Raw genomic sequence first — 26,661 nt, 5'->3', positions numbered from 1 at the left:
GTCAAACTACAGGACTGTAAAACCTGTTAGTCCAGATGCTGCGGAACAGGTCAAGTGACTCGCGCAGGCGGTTGGTGCTGTTGTCTTCTCTTATAACCATGTTGTAACTGCTACTTGCTGCGACAAAGATGATGGCTGTCACATCTGCAATTGTAGATAGATACAGCATGTTATTACCAAACAGAAAAATAGATATATCAAAAGTCATTCAGACTTTTAAATGTATTGATTTATTGATTGAACAACTCACTAAGCCAGAAAAAAAATGACAAACTTACCGTTAAAACACTGGATCCATTTTCTTCGCTCATCTCTCTGACCGCCCACATCAAACATACTAACAGACAGAGGCAGAACAATGAGTTTCAACTGAAAATATGTATTCATTTAAATTTACTGACCCAGTAAATCAAATATTTAGATGTTCCTATACATTTGTTTCAAAACCATCTTTTGATGGAAGAATTATATTTTTTATACATTTCTAAAAGCAATAAGATCCTGGTGCAATACTGTGAAAATAATTACTCTGCTTTGTATCAGGGGTCCTATTATGCATTTTCACTTTTCAACTTTTTTATTTACTGTTGCTGTTCACTACAAAGTGAGCTCTTTGAAGGGTGTAGGGGATTTATGGTCTCATGTGCGTTTGGATCTCACTTGGCAAAGTGACTGACAGATCAATGTTATCTTGACAATGCTGCACATGCACATGGAATGCAGGATTCAGTTGTTCTATAAAAATATTATTTTAAATTTTTCTTGTCAGATGTTTATTTTTGTCTTATTTCATACTGATTTTTGGCGTTTACAGTAGAAACAGCATGTTAATAAACACAGCAGCTATTAAACACTTTCATACAATCTAAGCCTGTAGATCATATTTCTATCAACCAATATTGGAAATTACATTAAAACCTGGTGCGACACTATAAAACCACAACTCCCACAGTGCGTTGTTTATTATTTCACATGGCTTTTAAGAAAACTATATATATATACAATCAAAGCTTCAAAAACAGGAAAAACGGGACCTTTAAGATCATGTTTCATTAAGGAATTTGTAAATATATCATAAATATATCAAATGTATACTAACTCTCATTAGTAATATGTGTTGGTAAGGACTTCATTAGGACAACTTGAATGGCGATTTTCTGAGTTTTTTTTTTTTTGCACCCTCAGATTCCAGATTTTCAAGTAGTTTTATCTCTGCCAAATATGGTCATATCCTAACAAACCACACATCAATGAAAAGCTTATTTATTCAGCATTACTTTGTTAATTTTTTTAACTATCATGTAAATTAACCCTACAAATAAATTTGGTGTATAATTGTTCATTAACAAAACTCACTGTTTACATTTACTCAGCTGTATAGTCATTCAGACGCTTACAAAATATATTCACTTGGTTTATTTATGCCTATTTGGTAGGGATGTGCATCTCCATAACTGCGATACGAATCTCGGTGCATAGCCTATGATACGATACATTAAAGATACATATGAGCAGACACACCTCTTTGTTATTATTGGCACAACACATTTTGTGTTGTTTAAACACATCTTGTGTTATCATTTTATTTATTTTAACACAAAATCAACACACAATGACACATATACAATGTTAAAATAACAAATAATGTGTTAAATTGAATAACACAAAACAATATGTAAAAAATGAACACATCCTTTTGTTAAAGTGTACAGATAGTTCCCTTTCAATACGGTTCACTTCGCATTGCGTCAGTTGCTGACGCTATGGGGGAAACTCCTGTTTACTCCGTGATTGAAGCCTATTGGAAAACGTCTGTAAAAAAATACAGACCAATGACGTTTGAGCCCGCGTGCGGGATGCACATGTCCTTATATAAGCGCGGGTCAAGTGTCAAGAGCTCATTAATTTTCTCCTTCAGCGCGAACCTCTCGCTGCTCCGAAGAAGAAGCCTTACCTCGCCATCGACACAAGCCCTGCAGCGGAGTCCAGGCCTAGCGTCTTCCCCTGCCGTTTTCCGGCTGAGAACCGAAGATAGCAGAATCCAGGTCTAGCGTCTTCCCCTGCCGCTTTCCGGCCGAGAACCGAAGATAGCCTTCGCTTGCCGTGGTACGAGCCCTGTGCAGCGGACACATGCCTGACGAGGTCTCCCCTGCGGCCGCCCAGTAAGATCAATATTTTTTAAATAAAGCTATAAGCTAAAAGAGCAGGCGCTGTTGTAATAGCGTCCAGCACGGCGGCCCGAGTGAGCCTCTCTGCTATGAATTTCTCCCGAGCGCGTCACCGGTCTGGCACCTCCCACGCCAGGACCGCGCTTATATGCATCGGTTGTCCTATCCATGTTTCGTGCTCCCCCTGCTGTTCCTCTCTCGCCGGGATGAACACACGGCGAGCCATGAGACTAGATGGATGCATAGACAAGCACACACGGGCTAACCCCCACTGTGTTCTGTTACAACGCAACCGTTCATGCTGAACACTTACAGATGTCCCTCGCTCCTCACATTCATTGGCACATTCATATGAATCTCCCGAGTGCATCGGGTGATACCATTCATACGACGCATGGCTGTTCTATCTGTGTTGCTGCTCCCCTCTGCCGTTCCTCTCTTTTTGAGATGAACAAGCAGGGGAACCGTAGAACTAAGATGGATGCATACGACAAGCAAACACGGGCGGGTCTGCCCCTGTTCCCTGTCATAGCACCGCCACTCATGATCTATCGCTCCTTTCCCCCCAGTGGTGAGGTCTCTTAACGGCTTCTTAGAGTTAGCACGCGGTCTTACGTCTCGCTGCCTCTAAATGCAGCTGTCTAGTGTTCAACGATTACAGAGCTTCATGCCCCTCCCCTCCTGGAGCGGCACGATCTCATTCGTCTGCTCGATAAGGTGGACACGCCTCTATTGGAGCGCTAAAAACACTTATTATAGAGCTTAACCGGCCTGAGTCTGTCTCACTTCGGGAGAGCTCACTATTCTTCTGCCAGATAATTTCTCTCTGGTTTAGACAAAATCAGAGGCAAAACGAATTTGTTTATAATATACTGAGGCCCGAATACCTCCCTTTATTCAGTCCCGTCCTATATCAGTGCACTGAATATTGGTACATTCTTATATACCCGGTTTTTCTGCCCTTTTAATAAACGGCAAACCGCGGGCCTCACGGCAGACTTCCTTCTCTGTGATGGGTCACGTCTGACATTAAACCACCTAGACATACTGCTCTGAAAGCCGTTCTGGTCACCGTCACTACTGAGGCTCGTGCACCTGAAGGGCCGAGCTCTGGTCTTCGCAGCACAGCTGCGTCGACAGAGAACGAACTGTCTGGGAGAGGAAGGGTTAAGTCGTGCCTCGGCTGGACTGCCCTGAAATGTTTTCTGTGTGCTGTTTTATCCAAAACATACTGTGTAATACTGTCAGTTATGCGACCTCACTATAGTGGCGAACGGTATTGAATTCCTCTGAGAGCAATTTCCGTGCTTACTATACTGTGTATTCACACCCCACGGCTGTACGGTGTCTCTAAACACTTTTTCGCCTTACCGACAAGCAGTCAGTAATACGCACACACGGCCCGCCGTCCATAATTGTATCGACGCTTGCCAAAAAAACCCCGGTTTGGCCATATACTGTGTATTGACACCCCACGGCTGACACCCCACGTCACGCTGAACAGATCGTGCATCGGAGCTGCGTCGAGTTCTTCATCTAAAAGCCTTTTTTTTACTATCTTATTCCTATTTATATAATATAACTTATTCATTTTTACCTAGGAATACTTTACCGTGAGGATTATTGATTATTGAACAGTACTATCACGTGAAACTATTTATCACTAATAAACACCCAGTGTTAGCATATAGCCCGCTAGCATCAACAAACGCTGCCGACTGAAGCTAGCATTTTCCGATCTAATGGAGGATTCATCTGATATATGCTTTTCTGACCTGTCCTCGCCTGAGCGGGAAGCTGCGGAGGAGTTGATCGGTTTGAGCAGATCCAACGCGAGCTACAGCCCCCACTTCACCATGTCTCAGGACGTCCACAAGCGACCGAGGCATGCAACAAACGAGCGCTCCACGCGATGCAGCTTTACGGACCGTAAACGAGTGAACGGAGACGCCATTGCCCAACATGAAAGCGATCGGGAAGCTGTGGAGGAGCCGCTGCCCGGCCTTCGCAGATTCAGCATGCCCCACATCACCCTGGACCCAGACGTTCGCAGGCAACTGAGGCGTACCACAACCGAACACCCCACGCGATGCAGCTCCGCGGAGCGCGTTCGGGTAAACAAAGACGCCATCGCCCAGCATGAAAGCGGTAAGACTTCGCTTGTTATTGTAACATGTACTACTTGCTACATGTATAGTTTAGCTTCTGCCGTTAGCATAGATGGGTTTACATGCACTAAGTGTATTGAAGTATTAAGATTAACTGAGAAGGTTGCTGAACTAGAATCGCGCATCCGAACGCTAGTTGAGGATAGCAAAACTGCTAATGTTACTGTTGTAAATACTGTATCGAGCGAAAAGACTAATGGCTCGGTTCCGACATCAGATGCTAATGTAAACATTACAAATACTGTATCGAGTGCGCATAGTGTTCCGACATCAGATGCTAATGTAAACATTACAAATACTGTATCGAGCGCGCATAGTGTTTATCATAATACACATGGCTCGGTTCCGACACCAGAGTCAAGTCGGCGGTCTAACTGGGTGACTGTCAGGCGGCATAGTCATATACGGCGTCCATCTAAGACCCATAACGTTACGGTACTTTCTAACAGATTCGATCCCCTAAGGAATACACTAGCTGAAACACCTGTTAGAAGTGCCCTGGTCATTGGAGATTCTATACTCAGGAACACTAACATTGTGGCACCAAACACCTTAGTCGACTGTATACCGGGAGCCAGAACGTCTGACATTAGATCCAAACTTAAAGTGCTGGCAAATGCTAAACGGAAGTTTTCTAAGATTGTTATTCACGCCGGAACAAATGACACCAGACACCGACAGTCGGAAATCACCAAAGATACTATTAAAGAGATGTGTGAAATTGCAAAAACAATGTCAGACACTGTAATATGCTCTGGTCCACTCCCCGCCTACCGGGGAGATGAAACACATAGTAGATTAGTGTCTCTTAATGGCTGGATGTCAAAGTGGTGCCCTCAGCATAATGTAGGGTTTATAGACAATTGGAAGCATTTCTGGGGTAGACCATTCCTCCTAACCCAAGATGGCCTTCATCCGACATCAGAAGGAAGTGCTATACTCACCAGAAATCTGATTAATAGTCTTAATTCTGATATAGTATGACTGTCCAGGGCCCAGGTCAGGAAACAGACGGATCAGCTTAACTGTCCGTCTGTTAGCTGGCATGATATGTCAAGATCACATATATCCCAGCACTTCGAGTCGATCTTACCAGAATATCAACACATTTCAACTGTATCTGTTCCCCGAACAAGCAAATACAGAGCACCGCTTGCCACATCACGTACAAATTTGATCAACATAAAATTAGAACAATACATTACAAGATGAACCTCGAATGTTAAAATTCGGCCTTCTTAACATTAGATCGCTTACCAATAAAGAACCTATTGTTAATGAAATAATTAATGACCAAAACTTAGATGCACTCTGTTTAACAGAAATCTGGCTTAAAGCAGATGACTACACTAGTTTAAACGAATCCACCCCACAAGATTATTATTATAAACACGAACCTCGATTAAAGGGGAGAGGGGGTGGTGTAGCTACAATATACAACATTTTTAAAGTTAACCAGAAATCTGAACTAAAATTTAACTCATTTGAACTAATGTTATTAAATATGGAAATAACTGATCGTGACAACAAACAGCTTTCTTTTGTTTTAGCTACAATCTATAGACCTCCGGGCCACCATGCAGATTTCCTTAAAGAAATAGCTAATTTCCTGTCTGAGCTTGTAGTCACTGTAGATAAAGCTCTTATCGTTGGTGATTTTAATATTCATGTGGATAACTCAAAAGATGCATTAGGACATGCATTTATGGATGTTCTAAATTCTCTCGGTATTAAACAAAACGTGTCAGGGCCCACGCATACTCGTAAGCACACATTAGACTTAATTCTGTCACTCGGACTCAATATTAATGACATCGAAATATCACCTCAGAGTGATGCAGTTTCTGACCATTACCTTGTGTCATACACTGTACTTCTAGATAGGATTACTCAACCCACAACATGCTACCGACTAGCCAGAACTATAATTTCCACCACTAAAGATAGCTTTATCAGCACTCTTCCAGACCTGTCCCAAATGAAACATGTAGCAGATAACTGTGACGATCTAGATACTGTAATAGAAAACCTGAACAATGTCTGTTCTAACACACTGGATGCCGTTGCTCCCATTCGAAAAAAGAAAATCAAAGAAAAACCGCCAGCTCCATGGTATGATCATCACACCGCAGCTCTTAAAAAGGCAGCTAGAAAAATGAAAAGAAATTATAGAAGCACAAACTTAGAGGTATGGCGTGTAGCATGGAAAGAGAGTGTTAAACACTACAGACAGGCTATAAAAACGGCCAGATCTACCTATCTCAGTACGCTTATTAAAGAAAATCATAATAACCCTCGTTTCCTCTTTAGCACAGTTGGAAAACTGACAAGAAACAAAGAACAAACAGAAACCAATAGTAAACTCCAACACAATAGTAACGATTTCATGAACTTCTTTTCTAACAAAATTACGGCTATTAGGGAAAACATCGTAACTACCCAAGCAGCCATCACTCTACCCATTAGTTCACTAAACACTAGATTACCATATGAACATCTTGATTCATTTAAACCTACTACAATAGATGAGCTCTCTAAACTAGTCACATCATCCAACTCATCATCCTGTATATTAGACCCCGTTCCCACAAAACTACTTAAAGAAGTATTCCCTGTAGTGTCAACCCCGGTTCTAAATATCTTTAACTCATCCCTAGAAATAGGATACGTTCCAACAGCTTTCAAGCTAGCAGTTATTAAACCGCTGATTAAAAAAACACAGCTTGATCAGGGAGAGCTTAATAACTTTAGACCAATCTCAAATCTCCCTTTTCTTTCGAAAATATTAGAAAAAGTAGTGGCAAGCCAGTTACGCACATTCTTGACAAATAATAGTACGTATGAAAAGTTCCAATCAGGATTCAGGCCCCACCATAGCACAGAGACAGCGCTGCTTAGAGTTACAAATGACCTCCTGTTAACATCCGATCGTGGTGAAATCTCAATCCTTATATTACTAGACCTTAGCGCAGCCTTTGACACAATAGACCACACAATCTTACTCAATAGACTAGAAAACTATGTTGGTGTCAGTGGTCAGGCGTTAGCCTGGTTTAGGTCGTATCTAACCAATCGCTATCACTTTGTTTATGTAAATGAGGAAGAGTCATATCACTCCCCGGTTAAATATGACGTACCGCAGGGATCAGTTTTTGGTCCTATCCTGTTCTCATTATATATGTTACCTCTAGGAGACATTATCAGGAAACATAAAATAAGTTTTCACTGCTATGCAGATGATACCCAGCTTTTCATCTCCTCCCATCCTAGAGAAACACACACGTTTTCTAAGCTAACAGACTGCATTAGCGATGTTAGTGACTGGATGGCACATAACTTTCTTAAGCTCAACTCCAATAAGACAGAGATGCTTATTATTGAACCGAATCGCTACAAACATAATATGTCAGATTACAAGTTGCACATAGATGGCTGCACTGTGGTACCATCTTCCTCGGTTAGGAACTTAGGTGTGATGTTCGACAGCAACTTATCCTTCGATAGTCATATCGGCAACGTCTGCTGCACAGCATTCTTCCATCTTAGAAATATCTCAAAAATACGCCATATACTGTCTACATCTGACGCAGAGAAGCTTATCCATGCTTTTATGACCTCTAGAATAGACTATTGTAACTCGCTACTTGGGGATGCCATGCAAATCAGGTAAACAAGCTGCAGCTAGTTCAAAACGCTTCTGCAAGAGTGCTTACTCGATCTAAGAAGTATGACCACATAAGTCCAATTCTAGCATCTTTACACTGGCTAACAGTTAATTATCGCATACAATTTAAAATATCACTTACCACCTACAAAGCCTTAAATGGCCTAGCACCCTCATATCTTAAAGAATTACTATCAGAATACAATCCATCACGTGCACTGCGTTCGCAAAACTCTGGTCTCTTAGTTATCCCTAATATATCAAAAGTGTCTAAAGGTGGAAGATCCTTTTCCTACTTAGCCGCTAAGCTCTGGAATGATTTACCAACCGTTGTCCGAGAATCAGACACACTAGATACCTTTAAATCTAGACTTAAAACTTTTCTCTTTAACAAGGCATTCACATAACTGTTTTAGTAATGGTACTCATCTCACAATAGATAGCTTGTACAACCTGATAAGTAAATAAACTAAATCCTCATTTTCGTCAACATTTCAAAGCATGGTAAATGCTATTAATAAACTTAAGAAAATGTTTACAGTTTTTCTGAATTGCTAAAACACATTTTTTTGAAACCATCGCTCATTTTCTCAAAACCATAAACACAAATCCCAATTTTAAACAAAATTCACAGAACCCCTGACTCTTCTAGCAAAATACAACAATTCCTTCAAAACCATTTCACTTGTATTCAAAATCAAACTAAGCTTTCAAATCATACACACACAAGTCTTTAAAATAAAACACTACAAGCATCCATTAGACACTACCTTAAAAAATGGAAAACACAACATCCAGGAGATCTGCTTACAGAAAAATACATGTTTATTATACATAAGAACACACTTGACAAATACTGTTAAAAATCTATATTACTGTAATCACAAGTTTAGTTCAGTAAATATAGTGAATACTTTACTTTAAGTACTGCAAGTAATAGTACGTTTTCAATATTACTGCAAGCAGCACTTGTATTTTGTAAAAAGTCAGCAAAACAACTGCAAATTTTGCCAATTGCATCGTCTCTGGTGTCCTTTTCTTCCTCATACTCTTCATCTGCCTCTCAGACTGTTTCCAATCCACACAATTGGTAAAAAATACCATTATATAAAAGTGTGTAGAATTTTGAGTTGTTGTGTTTACTCGATGATAACGGTGTTGTAGTTGTGTTCAACTTTTGCCTGCCCGTGTTTAGCATTTATAAAACAAGTTCATTGCAGTGCGAAATGTGTGTTTTAGTGAGAAGTTTGTTTAGAATTTTGCAAAAAAAGTGCATGATGTGACAAATGGGTTTAGGCCACTATGAATTTGGTTCAGAGATTGGGGTTTAGTGTTTTAGCAATTCAGAAAAACTGTAATCTCTCCTTACTTGTTTACATATGTGCAGCAAACCATGAGCCGAGGCATAAACTTTCAAAAACAAATGTCACGTATAAAATAGAAAAGGCTACATATAAGGAAAAGAAACGCTACTTTGTGCACATACAAACCACAATACAAGGCCAAAACTTCAACACTTGACCAATAAAACCCCGAATCGGGCCATTAATTGCCAAGCGCAGAGGAGTGATTGAAAATTATGTATGGCATTATGTTATCACTTGCTCGGCCCTCCACCTGAGGTTTCTGAGTCGAGTAGGGGAGTACTGTGAAGCCCAGACAGGCATCAGGGAGATGGCTGGCGCAGTCACGTCCCCGTCTCCCCTTTACTCCCTTGCTCGTCCGGATTTCAATAAAGCTCGGTGGGTATAGATTTGTGGTGTTAAGCCCACTAGTCGGGGGCGGGACTTCAGTCCTTAAAAGGGTGTCACTGCATCCATTTCCTAAAATATTCGCCGTCCCGTGCATTTTTCTCGTTCTCCCTAAACCAAACTGTGCAGAGTCTGTCACTGGGATGACGTTGTATCTTCAATACGTATATGTACATGTGTGTGTATGTGTGTATATATATGTATGTATCATGTTTGTGTATATGTACATGTGAATACATATGAATGGCCCCTACGCTAATTGGGTTTTGTTTTTCTTTCTTCATGTCTCGTCCTTGTCTCCGAGGACACTGAGACAAACAGACCCAGTTCCGGTAAATGTGAAAGTCGGCACACCTCTGACTCACCGGCAGACCGTCAACGTGATGCCCAGCTGATACATGACCAACGACCACCAGCAGAACCCGCTTTACCTCCGCTTAATCTCCTTAATCGTTTCAATGTATATATAAATATATCTCCCAAGGGTTTTTCTCTCCTAAGACTTTTTTTTACTTCCCCGGCTGAGCCTGGGGTTTTTTTCTCCTAGGGGGTTTTTCAACCCGGGGAGGCAGCCTTCTTGGGCTTAACTTAGCACCCTCTTCTTTACGTTACATTAGCAATACGCACGCTTATAATGTTGATTCATAGCCGCAGCAAATTTAGCTGCTTTTGCTATCGTGTATTATGTTGTGCTATCTGTCGTTTTTCTATGCTTTTCACTGCTTCTATTATTGTAAAGCTGCTTTGAAACAATCACAAATTGTTAAAAGCGCTATATAAATAAAATTGAATTGAATTGAATTGAATTAACACCTTTCTGTCAAATTCGCTCGCAGCCCACCTCAGTTTCTCCGCTACGATACTGACGGCGCAAACGAGCACGGTCTTACGGCTGTTATTTTCTCTTCCTAGAGAGACGGCAGCCTCCAGTGTTTCCCATACATTGATTTATTTGTGGTGGCCCACCACAGAATCAACACTGGCCCCCACAAATAGAATTTTCATGATTCCCATTTACATTTTTATTTCACTATTTAAAACAGCTTAATTCGGCTTAAAATATAATTTGATATATAATACAGATCAAATACAGATACAGATCAAAGAGTAGAAGTGAAACCTATTTCAGATGCCAACACTAGATCAAACACAAACACGACATGATGACATCACATATATGCTAATTAGCGGGTGACGTCATCACCACCACAGTCTCCTCAAAATCCTGTGGGAAACACTGAGCCTCAGACTTTTTCATGGCTCCAAGCGTTTGAATATATATAATATATATAATATAATATATAGCTGATTTATATCAGCGGATCCGAAGACGCTCACACCTCTGCTCCGCTCCAATACTCGGAGATATTAAGGGTAATATCAACCTCAAGTGAGCTTGCTACCCGCCACAATAAGTTTCGTTTATGACGCTCGGAAAGCCAGCTCAAAGCCGCTCACAGTCAGACGCGCGGCATCTCGTTTAAGACGGGCTCACGTACCCCTCTAACGAGCCCCAGAAAGCTGAATATCGTGGCATTCTGTTCATAAGACCACTTCAGTTTGACTAAGCAAAGGTCCCGCCCTAAGATGATGGCCGGGAAGCTTATGCCTTAAAGGCGGAGTCCACGATGTTTGAAAAACGCTTTGGAAAATTAGACGGGCTGTCTACCAAAACACACTTATAGCCAATCAAATCAAATGCCGGGTCGCGTATGTGTGGGGCGGGTCTATCAACAGAAGGTCCAGATTCTATTGGGGTAGGGGCGTGTTTGTTTAGGTGATTTCAAATATCAACATTGGCTTTCAAACATCATGGACTCCGCCTTTAAGTTACACACGGCTGCATGAAGTGCTATCATTACGAGTTTGCCAGCATCTGCTGTGGGTTGAACACGCTTTACGACGGCAATCAGCCTTCGGCGCGTGGAACGCCCGTTTGTCTCATATCAATCACCTTGTACTGTACATGCGGTCCATTAAGGGGATGATTTTAGCACTGCAGCACTCTCGACCATGTTATTGTGATAATGCGGTCGGGCAAACTACGGTGGTTTCATTATTCACCGAACCAGACTGAGATCTCGCCCCCTGTACAAGCTGACGAGTCATCTCCTTTATAAACTCATTGCATTGCTTTATAAGCTATGTTCAATCAGAGTGATACGCATCTCGTGCTTAAACTACCAAGATGCAGACATATTGACCCGTTACGATGGGCGTGCGGAGATTGCATCCGTGGGACACGACCTACATTACGTGCCTTATGACACGTTGACACGAGCTGCTAGGACTCCTTTCGCGAGGTGTCCTTATGCAAAGTCTGATCTAATTAGAGGTTTCTCATTTGACATTTGTGACACGACTGGCTGGTCCCCGCCGTCCACGTTGTCAGTTTACAGCTTCGACATCCCTGCTTCGCGCACTACTGAGGTTTGCTGCATTAAAGGTGTGCCCGTTAGCTCACCTGTATGCACGATATGGTTTTTAATTATATGCGTCCAAGGTGCGCTTAGAGAAGCTCACATATGCACGCTATAACATTTCGGTATACACTAAAGATGCGCTTGGAAAAGCTCACCTGTATACGGCTGTGTTATGCTTTGTGACACATACATTGTTGTTCATCTGTGTACGTTCACGGTGCGTTGGGGGCCCACCGTTACATTCATCAATCATATCTGTACACATTTAGTTCTGTGCACTGATTTATCTATACACATTCACGCACTGAAGGGTTCACCCGTGTGCGCACAATTTATTATCGGAACACATGACGCCGCACTCGAGAATCTTGCCGGCCTGTGCATTATAACACTCTGATTCATCTATATGCATTCACGATGTACTCAAGTGTTCACCTGTGCCCGTGCAATTTATAGTCAATACACATTTACGGCGTGCTTGGAAAGCTCACCGATCTGTGCACTATAATACTGCCTATATGCATCCCGATGCGCTCGAGGGCACACCTGGGTTCACACTATTGTGGTATCTGTATAATCCCACGCTACGAACCGTTCTGCCACATATTATAGTCAGATCGGCCGTTCGTGAGCTTCGCAGATTACTCACTATGTATGCCTGTTGCTAACAGTGGTTATTTAGATGGATCTTTGAAGCCATAGCTCTGGCTCACGCCCCTCTATGAGCTATGTCCTATATGTAAGAGCCCACTCTTTGAGTTTGGCTTCATCATGGACTTGGTCTAGAGGGTATCTATATTTGATATCTGCTACGCGGCCGGCTGGTCTTCTTCGCCATCTACGTTTGTCAGATTGTACAGCTTGTACCCTATGAGCGCAGGTATTCTCGGCTCAATTATGCACGCTTGTGTATGCACGGCGTGATGGGATTACGTTCCCCCATAGCGTCAGCAACTGACCAATGCGAAGTGAACCGTATTGAAAGGGAACGCTTAGGTTACTCACGTAACCCTGGTTCCCTGAAATAACAGGAACGAAGCATTGCGTCTCTTGCCGTGCTACAAACGTCTACGCAGCGAGTGTTATTCGGCTGCGCACTTCAGTCAAATAATAATGAGCCTGACGCTTGACCCGCGCTTATATAAGGACGTGTGCATCCCGCGCGCGGGCTCAAATGTCATTGGTCTGTATTTTTTACAGACGCTGTCCAATAGGCTTCAATCGCGGAGTAAACAGGAGTTTCCCCCATAGCGTCACCAACTGACGCAATGCTACGTTCCCGTTATTTCAGGGAACCGGGGTTACGTGAGTAACCTAAGCGTTTCCAGACATTGGATTTGTACATGGGTGTCTGAACCATTTAAGAGCTCTTTAAGACTACTGCTTTTCCCTCAAATCCATTCCAATTGACTCATTTAGATGATAATTTAAACTCCATTTCTTGTTTTTATGCACAATCATGACACGCCTCGGTTTTCATAGTGTTGTTATAGACCTTTCTCACAACTTCCGTATTTATGACCGGAAATACGCAATCGTCATGGAAATCTACTTCCTCCGCAGTCAAGGCAATGTAAAAAGCCGTATCTGTTCCATTAATTCCCTTTTGATGGTGAAGTTAGACAGAAGTGGATTTAGGCTATCCGGCAAGATTAAGGAGCTAACTTCACCATAAGAAAGGGGAGCACTTATGTATGCAGCAGACCGTTCACTAAAGACGACTAAATTTTAGGGCTCACTGGTCGCCGCTTGCAACCAAATACTGTCTCTACCCATTTTTCTTGGAACGAGTTCACCCCGACACACACATACGATCGCAGACATTACCAGACAAAAATGTTAACTGAGAATGATATCATCCGGCTAACGTTATTGTTGCTACACACAAGACGTTCACTTGGACAACCATAGGCAGTAATTGAAGGTAATTGGTACCATAATGCTTCATTGAAAGCAGACTATAATGTTTTAGTAAGGTAGTCTATATCATATACTATACATACATTATGTGTAAGTGGACACGCTAATAATGTGTCGTTTTAGTTAACAGTTCAGTAACAGTTAGACTCGCTCTCTAATTACCTAGAAATGTATGGACAAATTCTTAGTGGAAAAAGTTTTCCTCCATTAGTCGTGTCACATCAGCAAATTTAATATTTGACAAATCCGTTAACAAAGTTGTGTAGACTCTTTGACCCATTTTAAACTTGCCCGGGTTTATGTTTTTCTAGTGTGTCGACGCTTGACAGGAACTCCGCTTTCACGACGATTACGTATTTCCGGTTACTGTGAGAAAGGTCTATACCCCAAGCAGGTCGTAGCACTTTCGAGAAGAGGAAGCAATCATGAAATACTGGTCACTTTCTAAATAATAAAAGTATAGCACATCTACTAATAATTATACATACATAAATAGAAATTCCTCCTTTAAAAATGTCCGCCATAAAATGGCCCCATCTGAACAACGGATACAAGTAATGAAAAATGCATCTTACTCTCCCCCCACTCTCTTCAATTCCCTCCCCTTCAAAATAATCAGCATACATCTGGCCTCTCGCCACCAACGGAAAGTAAATTGCAGCAGTGTTTGCGAAATTCAAGGTGAAATGGCGAGTCGCGTTCTGTGGTGTGCTCCTCTATTTGTAAAATTTTGGTGTGTTCTTGTTCCGAAAACGGCAAAGTTTACATTCTTTTGAGTGGCAGCAAAGTTAGCCAATCAGGGTCAAGTGCTTGCATTTTATATTGAGGTTGCCAGTTAAGCCCGAATGGACACCAAATAGGTACAACACCACGCGTTTAAAATCCCCCACCCTAATATAGCTTTCTGAGAGAGGTTTTTAGGAAGCTTCTAAGGCATTACAGACCCAACCAACATTTTGTTGCCTACCATGTCTCATCACAGAACAAGGATAAATACCCTGTTCAATCATTCTATGTCACCTTTAACATTTTATGCCGATGCACTGCGCAAATCGAGGAATCTTCCCATCCCTACTATTTGGTGTATAATTGTTCATTAACAAAACTTACTTTACATTTACTCAGATCAGGGTATGTACAGGAATCATAGAGATGAATTTTACTACCTTTTTACCACCTCCACAATATTTTTTACTACAACATGACATTAAGCAGCAGCCATTTTTTGGGGTGTGTGGGAGGGGTATGCAAAGCACCATGTACTACTTACTATTAGGTATAAGTGTGAAACTGTCACATCCATCATACATATTAGGTACACTAATGTTTAATTGTGAGCAAAACTAACTGTTTACATTAACTCAGATCAGGGTATATACAGGAATCATAGAGATGAATTTACTACATTTTACTACCTTTTTTTCTCCACCTCCACAATATTTTTACTACCAACACGACATCAAGCAGCAGTCCTTTTTTTAGGGGTGTGGGAGGGGTATGTAAAGCACCACTTACTACTTACTATAAGGAATAAGTTTTTTTACTATAAGGAATAAGTGTGATACTGTCACACCCATCATACATTTAGGTACACTAATGTTTAATTGTGAGCAATAAGTATTGTCATTGTAAATTAGGGGTGTCCTCGACTAAGGATTTACATATTCGAATCAGAATTGTCGAATCTTTCCATAGTCGACCGATAGTCGAATCATATATATGTTTGTCTGCATGGGTTTGGAGGAGGCCAGACCAGGTACAAATTGGTAACTTTTATTTTCTTTCACAAGCAGCACACATAAACAACTTTCTGTTAAAGTGACCAAAACTGTATTTCAAGTGATGAACGAAGACAAAACTGACGATGCATTTATATAATTATTTTTTAAGGTAAAATATATAAGGCAACATTTGTTTATTTATTCCTCATAACATTTTAAAGCCACGATCTACAGAACATCACACAAAAAACATTTTGATAACTAAACCTAAAAAAAAATAACAAAGGTGATTCAGCCTTGGAAACCCCGGCTACAATTAAGTGTTTTTATTTAATTTGGAGATATAGCGCGTCAAAGCAGTTATGACCAAAAAAAAAAAACAGACAAATGAGAAATGACAAATAATTTGTGATTGTGACAGCACATCTTTATTTACAATTCATTAAACGTTCATTTATAACATGAAAAACACTGAAATTAATGATTTTATAGACACTACGCGTTATTACAGAAATACCTGCTTGCTTGCTCTGACTTTGATCATCTCTGTATTCACTTTAGATACAGAAAGACCGGATGATATTATTTATTTCAGGAATCTCTTTGCTATCATTTAAAAGTGAACACCAACCATAATATTAAATCACAAGAAAGACATTCGTGTCAGGCAGAAATAGATTCGGTGCGGATAGTTTCCGTTTCATCACCGAAATTTTAAAAAACGGCTTACCTGTTTTAGTTTAACTTTTGACAAGATAACCAAAATGTATGATAAATACATTTTAAAAACTTATACCCGTCGAAAAACATCAGTTTTTTAATGTTTAGTTTGATGAACTCCTAAATATGAGACGCAGAGCACCTAGCCCGTTCGGCTAAATTACATGCACAAGCATGGCCAGCACGCAATAGCGCAACATTGATACAACGAAAAGCTATCCAAAATTTACAGACTTAAAGGCAGGGTAGGCAGGAATTATCCAAAAAACCTTTCTACAAGTTTGTCCAAACTGTCCCCATATACAAACGCACAACCAAAATGCAAGTACTCTAAAAAAGAGAGTACAAAACTCGAGCGTCCGCAGACCTCTCACGACTGTGTCAAACACAGTTAATTATTTCCATCCGGGACGAAACATATGATTAGCTTGCTCAAATATCACTCTCTCTCGCGACCATGGCTCCACCCGTTGCTATGGGATCTGCCCAGACATGCGCACACCCGATTGATTTGAACGTGCACGAGGCAATACGAAGAGCAATACTACAGCAGAGAAACAGCACTAACAACTCACAGAAACTGCATTCACATCTTACAGTACCTGCATATCCAGTCAGCGAAGGCAAAAAAGGAATAAATGAAGCAATCAAACGAGAGGAAATATCGCGTGGCTTTTCCTCGAGTCGATGATGCAGTAGCAGTATTGTCTGCGGAGTGTAGTCCTCGTCAGAGTCAACAATGCTTTCATCACAGAAACTCTTCCATGCAAAACACTGGCTGGGTGAGTACTAAAAGCCATCCGTTTATAAAAGCCATCTGTTTATATTCCTAGTGATAAAGTTAGGTGTATTATTACATGTGATTGTGACTTGATGTTATTACATGCACCGCGCTCCTTCCTCTCCGCTTGTCTGAGGTAATTCGCGCGTTCATGTGTTTTGGGGGCGTGGCTTAAGAAGAAACCCAGAAGGGAGGGGGTGGAGTGAATGGAAAAGTTAGCTGTGTTTAAAACAGTGCTGAGAGGTATACAGACACTCGATTTTTATACTCTCTTTTTCAGAGTACTTACATTTTACTTATGTATTTATATATAAAGTCAGTTTAAACAAATTTGTAAAAAAGTTTTTTTTAGATAATTCCTGCCTATTCTGCCTTTAAATTAGATCAGAATTTACGTTTATAATAGATTTTTTTTTTTTTTATAAAATAAGGTCAGAAGTAAAGTGCAGAACAAATATGCAAAATGCCTCAAGTGCACAGAAACAAAACACAAGCCAAATAGTTAAATCAGATAACCCAGAGTGATTTATAAATAAAATAAAATATTAAAAGAATAGAAAAGTATAGCCATAATATAATTGCCAGCTTTGTCTTTTAAATGTAGAAACAAAGAGGCAATGGTTTATTAACGAAGAAACCTCCGTGTAGCCCGGTCCCGGTCACAGGGGATGTTGGATTTATTAACGCATTTTAAAAATATTTATTGAAAGCTGTTACTTCACATATTATTTGCAGCATTATCATAATATGCTGTATATTAATATATTGTGAGAAAGCTGTTATATGTGAAATCAGATAATGTGTGCACCCATATACGGCCAAAATGGAATGATCCTCATTTCATAACACATCTGCGACGATTCGACTGTGAGATTGGTAGTCGAATCAGGCTTCTCCTATCGATGCATCGAATCTTCGACTATTCGGGGTCACCCCTATTGTAAATTATGTTTTTTTTTTGGTAGTGTCGAGTTGTCCATATCTTAACCCTAGCCCTTGAGTTATCCTAACCATAGCCCTTAGCCCAGGGGTGTATACTGTATTTGCATGTATGTATGTAAATGTGTATATGTATCCAAGTTTATATATCAATTATAATTTGTATTTTATTTATTTATTGATTAATTGTAAATCTTATTTTAGTATTTACATTTTTTAATCAATTTTGAAATTGTTAACATTTGTTAATGCACCTCAAACTAACATCAATTACTGTAATGACATAAACGAGAATTAATAAATGCTTATATACAATATATTGTTCTTTTTTTGTTCATAATGCATTTACTAATGTGAACAAATGGTCAAGCTGGTGGGTCAGCTGGTCTTCCAGAATGACCAGCTAAGTCCAGCTAGACCAGCATAAAAAGTGACCAAAACACAGCTTAACCAGCTTAAGCTGTTTAGTTTCTCTTAAGACCTAAATTGTCATGTTTATAAGGATACGTGCAAAAGCCGGGAAATTTGACGCATGTGTGTATTTAAGGCTAATACAGCGGCAAAAAAACTCACAAGCTTAATAACAAGCGGAGGCAGGGTTTGCATGCTCATCTCACACAGAAACAGCGAGCGCATATAGCACTGTTGTTTGTGTTTCATTGTTTTAAAATCACTTAATTGACCAGCTGTTGACAATCAGCAATCAGGTATCCACCTGATTGGCATCAACAGAAACCTATATAGACTGAAAACCAACTCACCCTCATTCCTCGATAGTTTCAGCATGAATTGAACATTGCTTAAACTTAAGACAAACATCAACCAACACCAACATCTTCTCTAAGAAGTTCCACAATCTTCACATCTCTCTCCAACCAACTCTCCCATCTACAAAATCCACACCCCGCCGCAAAGCCACAAACTAAACAAGGAAAGATCACAAAGCTACATCTCTACTCACCAAAAGGTTTTCCATCCTCGCAAGAGCGGTTTCGTCAGACCGCACCAGCAGGCCTTCAGCCTGTCCAGGTTGTGATCAAGATTCTGCCGCCAAGCCTCAATAATTTTTTCGCTCCGAAGATCGCCGCAAAGCAGCCTGTCATGCACTGCACGATGCAACACATCCCAGCGATACAGGTTTCCCATCCAGCTCTAACCCTTTCCCGTGTCTGTGGCCTGCGGCTCCACCATCGGGCTCGAGCACGAGGCTGCCTCCGCTAGCAGCACATGCCCAGACGCCCCTACCTTTTCCCCCTTGTTTTCTTATAATTATAAATCAAACCGGTATGACATACATACACAGCACACATTAATTTGTAACTTACATCATGTTGCCAGTTGCGCAAGAAATAACTTCAAAGCCACATGCACACTGGCAGTGGAAGCAGCTCCTTTTATCCAACAGCTACATTAATTTAATTCCATACTGGGAAACGCGATCGTTTTACATAAGGAACACAACCCGAGCCCATATTGATTCCATGACTATTTCCCGAAAACATAGCAACTTTGTCGCACATCCGTCGCTGAACTATGTTGTAAATGATGTCAAGACAAATTAATCTGTTCAGATCGATTTAATTTCCTCTTATTGCTGTAACTACATACATCACATCATAGCTTTTGTTGTCACATTTTAGTCCTCTGTTGTTTAAATCCAAGATTCATCTTTCATTCGCAAGTTTCCTTGTACGTCACTCATTCCAGGGATTCCCCAGGGTCTTAAAGCTCGTAGTTCTGTGCAGTTTTCCAAAAACAGCGCTTCAATTCTGTTTACAACCTAAAAGACATGAAACAGACTTTGTCTATATTTAGATTACGGTCATAGAAATCACTGCATGCTGCTTTCTTATTTGTTTAAAAGCATGATCTACCCAAGTCTACATGTTATACTAACTAGGAACTATACTTCTAACCACAGCCGTCTAACTGATATTTGGACATTTAATGCGGCTGATAAATAACGTCACTGAGCCTGACTAAACTTAAGAGCACTTTATTTGAGATCTTTTCAAATAAAAGACCATGTCATTTAATTCAACTTGGATTAAATTGCAATTTTAAATAAATTATTTATTGATAAATAATGTTCTATTAAATAAGAGGTTTTTTTTTGTAGCCTATTGCCATCAATCATAGTTCTTAGAAATAAAATTGGGATCGGCCAAAGCATGTATCAGCATGTCACAATTAAAGTAAAACTGAAATTCTGAATTAGCCAAGGAAATTGGAACCAGTGCATCTTCACTTGAAACCCCCACCTCAAATGCCTCTTTAGATAACATCCTCCAAGCTGTATCCCCCAGAATCCTACAAACCTACCCAACCCCTTGAAAGAGCTTCAAGACCTTCTACTCTTCTTACAACCTGTTTTTCCTGATTTTGTCCCTACTCACCATCTCATTCATATCCTACCTCAATCACCACAAGAACCTCAAAGCCAGCTCCATTAAAGGATACCTAAGTGGAATCCAAAATTTTCCAAGAACTTCTTTTTTGGCTCACCCTCTCCAGTAATAGCTAGCACCCAGACATCCACGCTCATTAGAAATCCAAAGAACCCACCCGTCCTGATGCAAGACAGCCAGTAACCTTAGAAATACTCACCATATGCATCTCCACCCTTTGTCAAGATTTCCACTCCACTAACAATACCCTCATACTCTACGCAATGTTCATTCTGGCCATCACTTGCAACTTCAATCCAAATAATCACCCAACAGTTTCAGATCTATCACTTCTGGACAACGATACCATTTCTTATTCCATTAAACAAAGCAAGACGGACCAAATGAGAAAAGGCCATTCCATTTACATCTTCAACTTCCAAACACCAATTTAACCATACCAGACTCTCCTAGCATATCTACATTCCAGAGACTCCCAGGCTAGATCCACATCAAACCCACTCTTCACAGATGACTCAAATCGCCGGGTTACACGCTTCCGGTTCCAAAACACCTTAAATCTGTCCTACTCCTATCTGGCTTCCCAGCAGACCTCTTCTCCAAAACCTACATTCGATCGAATCGCTCCAACATCAGAGAAGCTCAACGAACCTTCATCAGCGGATCCCACTAGCTCCAAGACCACATAAACTATCAGACTTTATCCACTGCCGCAGCAGTGATGTTTCCTCTGCTCCAGCAGGAGCCCCCCCTTTTTCCCTGCACTCTACTAACCTCCACTGGTATGGAAGTGGTTTCCCTCTGCTCCCGCAGGAGCCCTCCCTTCCAGAATTTCTCCACCGCCACAGCAGTGATGTTTTCCTCTGCTCTAACATCAAACCGCTCCCACATCAGAGAAACCCAACAAACCTTCATCAGCGGATCCCACCAGCTCCAAGACTGTATAAACTATTAGACTTTATCCACTGCCGCAGCAGTGACATTTCTCTGCTCCCGCAGGAGCCCCCCCTTAACCCCCACTGCTATGGAAGTGGTTTCCCTCTGCTCCCACAGGAGCCCTCCCTTCCAAAATTTCTCCAGCACTACAGCAGTGATGTTTCCTCTACTCTCACATCAAACCGCTCCCACATCAGAGAAACCCAACGAACCCTCATCAGCGGATAGCAGTGATGTTTCCCCTGTTTGCGCAGAAGCCCTACTCTCCACTGCCGCAGCAGTGACATTTCCTCTGCTCCCGCAGGAGCCCTGTTTTCCACCGCCGCAGCGGTGTTGTTTCCTCTGCTCCCGCAGGAGCCCTGCTTTCACTAACCTCCACTGCTATCGCAGTGATGTTTCCCTCTGCTCCTGCAGGAGCCCGTTTCCACTGCCGCAGCAGTGATGTTTCCCCTGCCTCCTGCAGATGCCTGTCTCTCCACCGCCGCAGCAATGTTGTTTCCTCTGCTCCGCAGGAGCACCACTTTCACTAACCTCCACTGTCACAGCAGTGATGTTTCCTCTGCTCCCCCAGGAGCCCTGCTTTCCACAATTTTCCTCCACTGTCGCAGCAGTGATGTTTCCCCTGCCCTCACAGGAACCCTATTTTCACAGCGGTGCCTTTCCTTTGCTCCCGTAGGAGCCCTGCTTTCCACTAATCTCTACTACCATCGCAGTACTGTCTCCTCTGCTCCCGCAGGAGTCCTACATTTCACAAATTCTCCACTGCCACAGCAGTGATGTTTCCTCTGCTCCCGCAGGAGCCCTAATTTTCACAATTTCTCAACTGCCGCAGCAGTGATGTCTGTACTGCTCCCGCAGGAGCCCTGCTTTTCACAATCTCTCACAATCAGCAATCAGGTATCCACCTGATCGGCATCAACAGAAACCTATTTAGACTGAAAACCAACTCACCCTCATTCCTCGATAGTTTCAGCATCCCTCCACCTCCCCTTCTCCGCACGATTGTATAGTCACCTTACTAACCAGAACAGGGGGTATTGTTCTGGGTTCGGGCCTAAGGCTGAGCCTGGAACCCTCTCCCCGCAAGGAAGCGCTCCGGGCTCAGTCCATTAACCAGCTCGGAGCCCTCTCCTCAGACAGCACGCCAAATACGCATATTAATAACTCTGTTCTGAATTATTTGTAAGTGTGAACTCGTGAAAACGTGACGTTGGCACATAACCTCGAATGAGAAAATACTACGAGTTAATCTGCACAGACTGCTTAAACTTCGGCAGCAAATAAGGTAACTATAGACGGTTTCAGCAGTAACAACATAAACAAGCGGCTGTGGTGGTCTGCACGTAACTTTCGGTAAACTCCGCTAAGAATAAATAACAACAAAGTTCATTAAACGTAGTTTATTTATATAACAAGCAAAAAACAACACATAGATTACCTAGGAAACCAAAACATCTGTTATTTGCGACGAGGCATTTGTTCAAGAGATCAGTTAAGCAACTAGTCAGACCATTAAAAAAAAACGAAACCGGAAGTTAAGTTTGGATCCAGACGTGCATCGCGTCAGCGCAAGTGCGTCCGATGAAACCGTCTATATTTGCTATCAACTCCGACTCACTCAGGTCATGTTATCACTGTATATATATTTTTTAACTATGCTAGATGAAGTTAAAACATGGAGATACAAATATTAAGCAAACATTTTTTTACTACCAAGTCAAATTGCATTTGTTACCTTTTACTACCTTTCAATGGCTTTTAGATTCTTTTTACTACCTTTTACTATCACACGGACACCCTGTCAGATGTATAATCATTCAGATGCTTACAAAATATATTCACTCTGTTTATTTATTTATCTATCTTAGCTTATTTATTAGAAGCTAAGATAAGGTTAAAAAAATAGAAAACGAAAAAATTATGAAATATTTAATAAATGGTGATATTATTGATTTTTCAGTTTAAAAAAAGCATTTATTCTAAATAAATTATAAATGTAACGTGATAAAAACGCTATAAGAAACGCATAAAGGGAACAGATTTCGACAGAACACCGGACATCATTTCATTTCATTTATTTATAGAGCACATTTCCAACAACGGGCAGTTCAACCAAATAAATAAAAAATACAAAAACGCATCATATAAAAGCACATCATAATAAAACATCACAAAATAATATACAGGAGAGACACACGTTTAGAAGTCATCGATCTCAACTCACAGACTTTCACTTAAGAGGTGAATTTTCAGGTAGTTTTTAAAAAAGACCCAAATGTGGGGGCAGATCTAATATGAAGTGAAAGACTATTCCAGAGCTGAGGAGCAGCCACTGAAAAAGCCCGATCACCCCTTCGCTTTAACTTGATCCTTGGAATACAAAGTACCCCTTTTTTCTCAGATCTTAGGAACCTAGGGGGCATACACCTTAACAAGTACAGAGAGATAAGAGGGAGCTACACCATTTAAACACTTATAAACGAAGCAAAGAAGTTTAAAATAAACACTCAATGAAATAGGAAGCCAGCCAAGAGAATCTAAAATAGGAGAAATATGATCAAATTTACGGGTTCCAGTCAAAAGTCTTGCAGCAGCATTCTGTACTCCTTGTAAGCGATTTGAGAAACACAGCCGTAGAGAGAATTGCAATAATCTAATCTTGAAAACACAAAGGCATGGATTAACACCTCCAAGTCTTTACATAACAGAAAAGATTTCACTTTAGCCAAAAGTCTTGGATAGTGGAAAAATGCAGATTTCACCACTGCGTTTATCTGATTATCAAATTTCAAAGAAGAGTCAATCAGAACCCCCAAGTCTTTAACAACTGGTTTACAGAATGGGGACAGTTCTCCTAGTTTTGAGGGATCACATATTTCAGGGGAACCAAACCAAATCAGCTCAGTTTTATTATCGTTTAAGTTTAGAAAGTTATTGGATAACCACATTTTCACATCCCTCAAACACTTTTTTGGGAAAACTGTAATAATACTCAAATGTATTTGCCGGTGTGTAACAAGACCAACTCATCTCTGGATTCCTATCCAGAGATGAGTTGGTCTTGTTACACTGGCAAATACATTTGAGTGTCATCAGCAAAGAAATGAAAGGAAATCCTGTGTTTCCGATAAATAGATCCTAACGGTAAAATATAAAGACTAAAAAGCATTGGTGCAAGAATGGATCCTTGTGGCATGCCACAGGTCAAGGGAGCAGAAGAAGAAAATGACCAGTGTTGGGTGTAACGTGTTACAAAGTAACGCGTTACTGTAATAATATTACTTTTTTTCAGTAACTAGTAGTGTAACGCATTACCCGTCTGAAAATGGTAATATTATTACAGTTTTCCCGAGCTAGTTACTTGCGTTACATTCGCCAGTAGCACCTTCATCACACAAGGCACACAACACAGAGAATAAAAGGGAAGGGGAGGAGGGCGTGAATGGAACAGTGATTGGTCTAAGTTTGGCACAAGGTATCATTTACCATCACCGATTGGTCGACACCCGGCAGCCAGCAGCACAGAGCGGCACACTCAAAGACAGATCGGGAAAATGGAAGCGTCAACAAGGGCAAGCTCTTTTTCAGAGGAAGGTTCCCAGCAACAGAAAGCTAGTTTCGACGGGTGGAGATTCAGTCAATTTTTTTTATTATGTTCAACGGAAGGAAAATAACTTGACGGTGAAGTGCACACTCTTTAATATTTCTCCGAACGCTGTGCCCCACGTCCGGTAGCGGGTAAGGAAGCCAGCATTAATTTTTATGATGTATTAAAAGGTGGTGTATTTACGGTGGGTTTTCTTGCCGTGGAGACCTTGATGAATGTGAGGTTATGCCACGGTCTCCCGGTGCTCATTTCATTGTTTGTTTGTATGTAAACAGGGGTTGCGTGCAGGTTTTTTATTCCATCAATTTTGTATATCAATTTTACCGTAATTGACGAAGGCTGTGTCTTTAGCTTGAGTGATATTAATGATATTTATTGAATTGATTGTGTATTTATAGGGCTTATTCGATCTACGTCATCAATGTTCGCAGCGGCCATATTGTTGACATAAAACTGTCAGTCTGTCAATTGACAAGCGAGGCAGCGTGGGTATTATGCATGTATTATCGGTGTAATTTTTTTTTTAAACCGCGCGATGGTGTGTGGTGTAATACACGGATGTTCTAACAACAGCAAAAAGAACCCCGGAATTAATTTTTATGCGATACCGACTGTCAGAAAACATGAAAGGAAGGAGACAGAGGAGTTGAACCAGCGAAGGAGAGACTCACAACAGCAAAGTCTGTCCCCATCATTTTACCCCAGGTAACGTTAGGGATATATGCTCACAGCAAAGACTGTCCCCATAATTTGATCACATATGGTTAGCTGTAAGCAGTGGCTGAAACTGCTCTTTCAAATAAGCTGCCATAAATTGAGACAGTTATTAAATTCGTATTAATAACTATATGAACATAATAATAGGTCTGGCATTGATAGGGAATTAAGGGCCGTTCACATAGTTTTAAAAATCGTTTTATATTAAACAGAATAGCGGAGCTCACACCAAAACTATAACGATACAGATACAATGAACGACATCATTGGGATCACTTTCTGAGCGATTTTTCCACCTGATGAAGGATAAACCATTGATAGCATTAAAATCTATTTGAACTTCAAGTGCACGGCCACTTAAAATGACAGTGAAGCTCATTGCTGAGGTCTATAACATTAGATTACCTCCAGTTGCTGTAAAAATTGACTACGTAATGCTTTTTAATCTATTACATTAACTAACTGTTATGCCAAAAGGTAAGAGATTACACAAACTATTAGATTCACTGTTTAGAGTTACACGAAACGCAGCGTGTTGAGGACTGCAAAAGTTTTTATTACAAGCAATATTAAAGGCAAGTGATTTGCGCGAGTGCCATGAGCGAATTAGCATAAACGTATTGTTTGGTGATGTGGACGATGATATAGTTATCGTCATAGTTATAATGTGAACGGCCCTGTGCTTGTATGATGAATGCGAATACTGTATGAACGATATAGTTATAAATATCCGGATAA

The 26,661-nt window shown here is 40.9% G+C and overlaps 1 protein-coding gene across 1 annotated transcript in view; it reads right to left on the bottom strand.

Annotated features, from left to right (window-relative positions):
- Window positions 1-26,661, bottom strand: part of gnal (guanine nucleotide binding protein (G protein), alpha activating activity polypeptide, olfactory type) — a 179,630-nt gene that overhangs the window by 27,150 nt on the left and 125,819 nt on the right. Inside the window, exons 8-9 of the mRNA XM_055181632.2 lie at window positions 279-337; window positions 24-144 (exon numbers count right to left, since the gene is read on the bottom strand). Of these exons, the coding sequence (XP_055037607.2) occupies window positions 24-144; window positions 279-337 (180 nt within the window). The remainder of the gene's footprint in view (window positions 1-23; window positions 145-278; window positions 338-26,661) is intronic.

This window comes from Misgurnus anguillicaudatus, chromosome 25 (assembly GCF_027580225.2).
Source record: "Misgurnus anguillicaudatus chromosome 25, ASM2758022v2, whole genome shotgun sequence".
Classification (NCBI taxonomy): Eukaryota; Metazoa; Chordata; class Actinopteri; order Cypriniformes; family Cobitidae; genus Misgurnus; species Misgurnus anguillicaudatus.
The sequence above is the reverse complement of the archived record's forward strand: the minus strand, read 5'-3'. Positions and strand labels throughout refer to the sequence as shown.